Source organism: Toxorhynchites rutilus, chromosome 3 (genome assembly GCF_029784135.1).
Source record: "Toxorhynchites rutilus septentrionalis strain SRP chromosome 3, ASM2978413v1, whole genome shotgun sequence".
Taxonomy (NCBI): Eukaryota; Metazoa; Arthropoda; class Insecta; order Diptera; family Culicidae; genus Toxorhynchites; species Toxorhynchites rutilus.
This window is the reverse complement of record NC_073746.1, coordinates 57,786,796-57,796,198: the sequence shown is the minus strand read 5'-3', so window position 1 is coordinate 57,796,198 and position 9,403 is coordinate 57,786,796. Positions and strand designations below refer to the sequence as shown.

The 9,403-nt window shown below is 40.5% G+C and overlaps 1 protein-coding gene across 1 annotated transcript in view; it reads left to right on the top strand.

Annotated features, from left to right (window-relative positions):
* Positions 1–8,065, top strand: part of LOC129773157 (accessory gland protein Acp36DE-like) — a 9,723-nt gene extending 1,658 nt beyond the window's left edge. The window contains exon 2 of the mRNA XM_055776731.1: positions 7,878–8,065. Within this exon, the coding sequence (XP_055632706.1) occupies positions 7,878–8,065 (188 nt within the window). The remainder of the gene's footprint in view (positions 1–7,877) is intronic.
* Positions 8,066–9,403: the final 1,338 nt, after the last annotated feature.

Here is a 9,403-nt window from a genome sequence, read left to right as displayed (position 1 = left end):
ACGTCAGTTTGTTGTGGGAACAGCGAATCTCAATCGCTGTTTCCACAACCGATTGACTTGATGCCTTGATGCCTGAAGATAAACGACACTCTTGGGATGAACTTGTTATCAACAATAACACCGATGATGGTTAACTATTTAGTTACAATCTTTATATGCAATGTGTGATAACATAAATATACTTCAATCCAGAATAAAGCTGAGTTTGATTTCATGAATTTATATATTTAACGAGATTTTGAACAGAGATTCTTAATCCATGGTTTGTTGTTTTAAAACAACATGTTTATTATGAATATAGCACTGCGTGGGGACGGATTGTCTTTCATTAAAACATTTGGCATTACGATCTTTTCGAAAAAGTGGTTTCTTATAAGAAAAGAAGGCATGTGATTTTCACTATGCCAAAATTCCACTACGAAAGATGTAGTTATGTGAAATTTACTGTCCCATCTCGTTTATTCAATGCCATCACATCAGATCAAAAATCACATCGTTACATCGTAGTGGAAATGGCGCTTACGTCACTCCGTTTTTCAAGTTTTAACGGGATCATTTCTTCACATTTCCGTAAAACTGCGCTGTTTTTAAGAAGGATTTTGTATTATTTATTGATCTATAACTATAACAAAAATATCGGGGGTCTCCGTAGCCACATTGGTTGCGCGTTCGCTTAGTAAGCGATCGATCGTGAGTTCAAAACTCAGGGCCCCCATTGACCATCTTTGTGTTGTTACAGAATAGCTACGTCCACGCAACAATCATCAGCGATGGAGATCGATCCACGGTCGAAATAAGATCGATTCATCCATACAACTGCTCTGCTCTGCAAGACACATCGGGCTGCTGTTCTATAAATAACTCAACAATGATCAATCAACTGTCTTCGCTGTCCCGTCGTACTGGATAATGGGAAGAACAGAAGGAAATCTCTTACGCCTAAATATGTACCATTTGCAATGGTATAGCAGGGAATACTCTAACGCCAAAAAATGGCAACTGTGTAATGTGCTAATTATAGATATGATAAATATGTGACATGTACACGATTAAAATTCGGCTCTGTTACAGCTAAAATGCTAATGAGCCTAAAATAAAACAAAAGGGATAAACAAAAATATAACAAAAATATCAAATGTCAATTTGCTTCTTACGTCACTATGCGTCACTACCGCCAGAGCACCGCGAATTCGTATTTTTTCACAACAAAAGCTTGGGAAGTTCTGTATTTTTTCGTTTCGGATGATTTGCGGAAAAATATGCAAAAATTCGCATAAATTTTCTTCACTACGAAGAGTTGAATTGCAAGCTTTAGGTTTCATAAAATATTTAGTCAAATTTAACCAAATTTGTCATTACAGTTTTTTTGTTCATATAAAATTTTAGTTGAATTTATTACAATACTGTAGTAGATTAATCATTTTCAACTATTCTTCGGCATCTGAATAATTATTCAGAATAAAGAACGGCATCAACAGGGCAGTGTCGCCAAATATTTATATGTACTGAAAGGAACACAAATCATTTCCATCTGTATTTTTTTTTCTCAGGAATTTGTGCCGAAATCTGTATCTTTCAAAAGTTTAGTTGCATAGAATAATCATTTTCATGAGCATGAAAAAATACTACTCCAGCCTCAAATTACACATTCGTTCGGTGATTTCTGTACATACTATTGCTAAACAAGGACTGTACACAATCAGTTATTGAAAATTTCGGGCAGCTCGTGCAGTCAATAGTTTAGGTCATAGCCTAGTTTTGTAGGTGATATAAATAAAAAAATGTCGATGGCTATCGAGGAGTGAGCCATGGTAGGTATATTAAAGGAGAGGTATCGAAGTACCGGGAGTGCGAGTGAGTCGTGTATTATTTTCAGGGAACCGGATTTTATCCACCAATCTTTCATGTATATGTTTTCTACAACAAAGATTTCCATGCGGAGTAATTTCACGTTTAGGACATGGTATGCCTTCTCCAGCTCTTGTAAATCCCTGTCGTAGAAACCTGGAAATGCTTCCAATTCTTCATCGATGTTTGTTAGATTGGGAAGTTTCTGAAACTTAACATTGCAGCAGCCTTGAGTGTTCCATCATCTAATTCAAATGAGGGGCTCAGGAGGAAAGGGGTATAAGTTCATTGATTCTATCTTCATCATACGTCGATTTAATTTTCGAAAGAGTGGACCAAATGCGAAGGTTTCGATGGTCACGCATCGAGTAATTTCACTTCCCTGCTGAACGTCTTAGCCTTGCGGAGGCTATATATGTGATTCAACCGCAAGGTTGACGTAGGACTACCGTCGGTAGAAATCATCTGTTCAAAGTTGCATCTGAATCAATTCTCGATGAATGAATATTTTAAAAGATGCTTGAAATTTCTATGCAAGTGTGAGCATAGAGCTTCATTCGTACATGTTCTGCGGATGCATTCGGATGCAAAATTGAAGTGGGATTGGCCAGAGCGAGCATAATTGACGATCATAATAGGTATATATTTTTTCTGATTTCAATAGTTTATTTTCAAAACAATTTTTGAGCTATTGAAACACATTTTTAGATGCGTATCTAACAAACATCACTCATAGATCTTTCATCTTACGAATGAAATGTTTGACATATTGCTTCTCTCAACCGGCAAAGAGATTAAAACGTTCAAAATAATCTTTTGATAAAATCTCCGCACTGTGTTGGTTTCACAAATATGAATTGGCTGATACAAACGATAGAAGCCAAGAAGTCAATGTTTCTAAGATTCCAGAATTCATAGAAGCTTCCGCACGGATCCACTCAAAGTGTTCAGTAACGTTAATGTACAAACCCGCATGATCCTTGTGGGCCTCTCTCCAATCTTGTTCCGATTTTTCTGATACCGCTTATTTCGGACTTCGCTCAGCCGGCAGAGGTACAGAAGCTCTCAAAAAAGTCTTCTGATGAGATCTCACCGCATTGTGTTGATTTTATGAGTATAAAGAATGTAAACCAGCGAAATAAGCAGTCTCTTTTTCTTCGTCGACAATTCGCTCGTAATCCATCTGGAAATATTATCCAAACATTGTTTTTCGCTAGTTTAGGCTTCATCCAGAACGGTAGCAAAAGAGAACCGGGAACGTTTAGGGGGAGCACAGTGCTTTGGCTGGCAGCGAGGATATACTCCATTCACAGCGCAAACAAGACTAAGTGGATTTCAGAGCTGATACCGGCTATTCACCGATGTTGAAACAAGTTTTTCGATCAATAGATAACGAGCAACCAACTCGTAGAAATTTTATCATTTGAATGATATGATTATCATACCATTTCAGGACATAAATCTGTAATCTGTACTGCTCACAATCTGTACCAAAAAACCGAAAAAAACTGTAGATCCGTTCATGTGGCAACACTGGTCACAAGCTTTGCTAATCATCATTAACGAATTTACGCAAAGCTGAATCAGAAACATTAGAGCTCAGAACCACAAAAGTGATGATGTTTGTAAGATTCGGTCGTGATTATTCATTTTATTTCTATTTAGATTTACTTCAACCATTAAATGTCGTCAGTATATGGCAAGAAAATGAGAGTTTTGTATATTTACGATGGTTTTAATACGCAATTTGACCAGTGTCATAGATAATCTTCGGAAATTAATTAAACTTTTTTTAAATTTTAATTGATTAATCAATAACATACCACATTGTAAAATGATGGTTTTTGAACCTTTTCAGGAAAATTTTGATTTTCCAAACAAATTTAAACGAATTCCATACTAAAAAACATCATCATTTTACTCTCTGCGCCATCTGGTTGTGAATCTAACGTAAATTCGTCAATTGAAAACCTTTGGGAAATTCTGGCAGTATCAATTTACAGTGGCGGTCGACAATTTGGAACAGTTTGTGAGCTGCAGACATGTGTTAGAGATGAGTGAAATAAAATTCCACCTAGAATGCTGGATAATCTGATTGATTCAATGCCAAACCGAGTTTATGAAACGATTCTGAAAAGTGGTAACCCAACTAAATATTGAATTTATCAGTTTTTTGCTTCAATATATTTTTGAGAATGAAATATGAGGAACGCTTATAAGAATTTCTACCTCAAAAATGTGTTTTCATCATTGCGATTGGACTGGGATATTCAATAATGAAATTTACTTGATATTCAAAGCTCTTATATAGGCTATGTTTATATTTTAAAAATCTAATTTATAGCACCCAAACAGGTGAATTATCATAGGAATTTCACGCACTGTATTTCTACAAGTGAAACATCCGCCTAGGTTAGCAAATCGACGAACATACACGCAGAAAAATAATCTGGTATCTCTGTCGGCCTCACATGTTGCAAGTAATTTACAACAGATCAACAAAGGCAGGGCGAAACGAGCGTGTATATTTTCGGTTCGCTGTGTGCTACCTGGCAATTAGGCAATCAGGGAAAGACAAGATTCCTTCTTCCACATGTGCGAGTCATCCCCTTCGGGCCTATGCCTCCGCTTCCGCTACCGCCAGATTATCCCGACACGACTTCGTTGCGACTCTTGATTTTCATCAAGATTCCTCCTGTTTTTTTTTCATTTTACAAGTCATTCTGCGAACGTCCCTCTTTTACCCGTCGCCGTTGCGACTCGTAATTCGAAGCAAAAGCAAGGCGAGGAACAGAAAAAACCCGTTTGATGAGGTAAGCGTGTTTCGCGAAGCACTCGCGCGATAGAAACCTGACATACAGACACACTAAACCATAGCCCCGGAATGAGAGAGTGGAATTGAAGCAGCAGCAGCAAACGACGAGGGAGAAGCAAGAAAAAAAAGTGTACAGAAACCAGAAACCTGAATGTGCGCGACAGATATGTGAACTGCTCTGTTGGCAGCGATTCAAATTGTGGAGTCTCGTCGGTGAAAACGAACGGCGCAAGAATTGAATCTTAACGGGGATCTCTCTGTCTCTCTCTCTCTCTCTGGCTCTGGGGCTGCACTATTTGACCTGGTGACGGAATTTCGGGTTCGTGCTCCACGTGATACCAAAATTGCGCCCTGTTCCGCACGCGCCTCTTCCTTTCCCTATTGGTACGACGTGACTTTATTTGCTCTAAAAATAGTACACCTCAGTCAAGATCATCATCATGTAAGTTCGAAGATGCACGCAGGCAGGTTCAAGAATTGTTGATACCGCGGGAATTCCCGCCTGTGTCTAACCCGGGCGTGATCCCTTCCGTGAGGCGTATCGAGGAAGCGTATTTACACGCGCTTCTACACGTTTGACATACATTTGTTTTTTTTGCGCGCAATTTGCTGAGTAGTTGATTGTGGTCCAGAGTTGAGGCACCGTTATACCAATAGGAGAGAGAAAAAGACTGACTTTGTTCGAACGTAAAACCAGCAAGTCTTAATCTCGCTCCCACAGGCTTATCGGGCAGAGGAGCGCGTTCACACATTGCTTTTTTTTCTTTCATCGGTGTCACTCCTTGTCACTGAGTAATCCTAGTGTACCGCGACGACGACGGCGACGTTTTCATATCATAGTAGGCGAGTTCCCTTTGTGTCATTGCGCGAAAGCAGAAAGTTACTATTTTATCTCAATGGTGTGTATTTTCTTTGATAAGATAGTGAAAATGGGTCGCCATAAACCTGTTATTGCCTCACTGTGGTTGGTTTCTCGCGTACAACTCTTCCTCCCTGGCGATCGTCGTGTAGAGTTCTCATTTCAATCTATCACGAGAAATTACTTTCGGGAAGGGAAGCAGTGTTCTTTTTTTCTTTCTTTGTTTTTAAGAGGCTTTAAACTTTGCAGTTCATTCGGCTCTAGAGCAGTGTGAAAATACTTCTAATTTTACTCATCCGTTTCCACACGCTTCGCAGCTTCTTCCACGTCGTATGATGAAACACACTGGCACTACTCTGTCCCTCTGACTGACAAATTGGCTGTTTGTGGAGTATAAATTTTATTAGACCATCGTTTTCTTCGAACCGAAGAGTCGCAGCAACAGCAGCGGAAGAGGCGAGCAGAATATGCAGCTTTTTTTGCTTAAAATTCAAAATGGCGTATCACACACAATGCGGAAGTTGGTAAAATTAGGTCGCAGTTTAGATTCGTGAACGAAATTATGTAACTACGATGGGAAGCAATCCGAGTGTCGCTTGAGCATCGATGGACTTTCAGCTGGTTGATTATTCCACTTCCACCCAAGTGTAGAGATGAGTATGCCTCGTTTAAAAACTGGAATTCCTGCTCGAATCCATAAATATCACACTGTGTTTTCTAATGCCACACTAAAATCCTCCTCTCGCGCGGGGATGAGATGTTTCCTCTTGTCGGGCAGAGCAAGAACTAATATATATGCTGGTTACTCTTCTTCCCTACTCGGCCGTAACCAGGGGCAGCACACGAACACCGACTACACGTCTCCACATCGCGACGATTCAATGACGAATGAAAGAACAAAACTTACAAAAGACGCGATTAGATCATGGAAATCTCTTTTTATTTGGCTTCCCCATTTGAAAACGTTGTGTGGTTCATGGAGCGCCTGCGCACCGCTACTATCGCGTGTGCACACACCACGAGAAACCCTTGCTCGCGCGCGCACCAACACTACACGCGTCAACGTGAATCTGACCGCCAGTGTTCGCTTCGAGTATGTGCGTATGCGCGCTTGTGTGCGGTGTGTTGTTACGTGATGTCGGTAAGTGTGTCACACCAACACACACACAAGCACGTGACCACAGTTTTCACGATGCATCGAGGACAAAGGGGAAACGGGCGCGCGGGCGGGAGGTGGGGTGGTGAGGTGCGCGCGATTACCCGTTACTGTTACTGATTGAAATGCGCGCGCAAACGACTGTCGCATTGGCATTAGAGAGAAGTCTTCTTTATATACTTCGGTGCGCCTTTTGCTGCTTCGGGCCTCGCGAGGTTTTCGGGTCACAGAGGAAAGGTGAGGCCTCAGCGCAGGGGGAGAGGGACTTTTTATTGACAAAGTAATTTTACTGCGCTATGGGTATATGTGCGCGGTGGGACGGAGTATATGAACGATACGCGCGAGGTTGGAAAAGGGGTTAAATTAAGGGGAACACAGAGCTTTTATCGATTGAATCACGATCGCTGTGTATGTGTGTCATGGATTTCCCTTCGCGTGCGCGTATGTAAGCAGCAGCATTTTGATAGATGACACACTATGTTTCGTTTTACCAAGAGCTCGATGGTTTGTGTAGCTTTCCGCTTGATTATTGTAAAATTTTTATTAAATTCGACGTGCAATTTCCCTTTTTGTTGAACGTTACGTAACGTGAGTCATATATTCATTTTCTGGTACTCTGCGCTCAATGGAATCTGTGCTACTTGAATTATTAATTATTGTTCTTCTTTTTCTTTGTTTCTTTGTTCACGGAGACTTTAAACAGTTATTGTGCAACAAAGGTTCACACGACACTTTTTCTTCACTTTCAACACACATTGTTTACATGTAGTTATTCTTCGACACCAGTAATCCTTATCAAAGTTCAACTATTTTTCACTGTCACCACGAAAAACGGGCTCCACGAGAGCATTTTTTCTCCAGATTCGACAAAGTGTTCACAGCGAAAATACACAGCAAAAACTAACTAACATCTGTTCCAAAGCTTGGACGAAATCGAACTGAACGCAGAAACTTGTTTCCAGCAGAGTTTGGATAAACGTATCGAGGCGTCGAGCGGCGGAGGGCGCAGGCTTCCGAGTTGAAGCTCGAATCTCGAATCCGATACTCGACACTCGGCACTCGGCTCTCTGTCTCGAAATGTGTGTGTACACAGCCCCAGCGTCGGAATAACACTGCATTACACGTCGCATTGGATTCAATATTTTATAAAATAAAATATTCAACATCACTCCTTCATAACCTATTTTCCTACGAAGCAGCAGCAGCAGCAGCAGCAGCTTTGCGCAATTGTGTGGAGCAGTCACACACAACATTGTGTGTGTATATGAGTGCCGCGCACGACTGTAGCACGCGGTTCACCCATACTAGCGCGCCCCGTGAGTCCGTGTCACTTCGCTCCGTTGGAGCTGCGAAGTGGGCCGCGGATAGCAGCAGGCACAGTGTGTGAACATACGTCTCATTAAGTTCTGACCACTGTGTGTGCTGTGTGCTTACGCTGGTGTGAGTGTGCGCGCTAGGGTGGTGCGTTTCCGATGGTTCTCTACAACATTTATTTTAACTTACCTTTAATCTGTATTTGCAGAATAATGTCATCTTGGTGGAAGAAAAAACTTGAAAAGCTTACAAAATTGTCTAGAAAACATATCAACAAAGCGAACATTATTTCAGATTTGGACAGATTACAAAAACTATCTAACAGAATATAACAAAGAAATCCGTAAATTGAACAGAAGTGGTTGAAAGTTCACTCGTGAGTAGGTTATCTGTGAGCAAGCCCTTTCTAGGGAACATAGCAATTGGTAGTCTGAAAAAAGAAAACGAACAATTCAAGACCGAATCTCTGAAAACACATAGTATCTTGATGGATACGCATTTATCAGGCGCAGCTCAAATGTTTTCTAAATACGCACAGACCTTCAATACAGCTCCATCATATCTATTCAGAGACGAAATAAGAACTAAAGAAATGGCGAGGGCTGTCTTAACGAAGTCGAGGGTTGAATGGCCCTAAAACCCTTTGAATATCCAGGACTAGATGGGATTCATCCAGTGTTGTTGCAAATAAAGATATACTTATTATATAATCGCAAGACTGACGAAGGACTACCGTTGGCTCAGTAATCATTTGCTTGTATTGATTAATTTATTGATTTTTTTTTTTTATTTCGTTTATTTTTACAGGCTCAGTTACTTAAGTTTAAAGGAGCCGAATTCTTAAATATAATTTTAAAACTATATATATAATCAATTTTCTTACATCTATGGTTAGTAAGGTGGAAAACCGATTACTCGCGGTGTACTCGAGTTTAGGAGGGTGACATATTTTTAGGAGAAGGATGGGATATAAGGAAATTGTAACAATGTTGATGAACACTCATTTCATAAATCTATTCGTATATCTATAGTGTATTTACATTTCAACTTATTCTACTATTTATAGCAAGGGGACGAATTACCCGCAAAGGATGGAAAGGAGGGTATAAGGATGTAGGGACAATCACACACGAAGATCTATAGCTTTAAGGAAAACATATATATGGGACATGTAATCAAGGTCTAACCGAGCCAACACATCTCTCACCGGCACATTGGGCTGTCTTCCTCGGGCCAGAAGGGAGTTTTCTAAATTCGATCTGGCGACCAGATACACCTCGCACGACCAAACAATGTGCTCGATGTCGTGATAACCTTGGCCACAAACGCAGAGATTGCTGCTGGCAAGATTGAAACGAAAGAGTAGTGCATCTAACGAACAGTGATTGGACATGAGTCGGCAGAAGGTGCG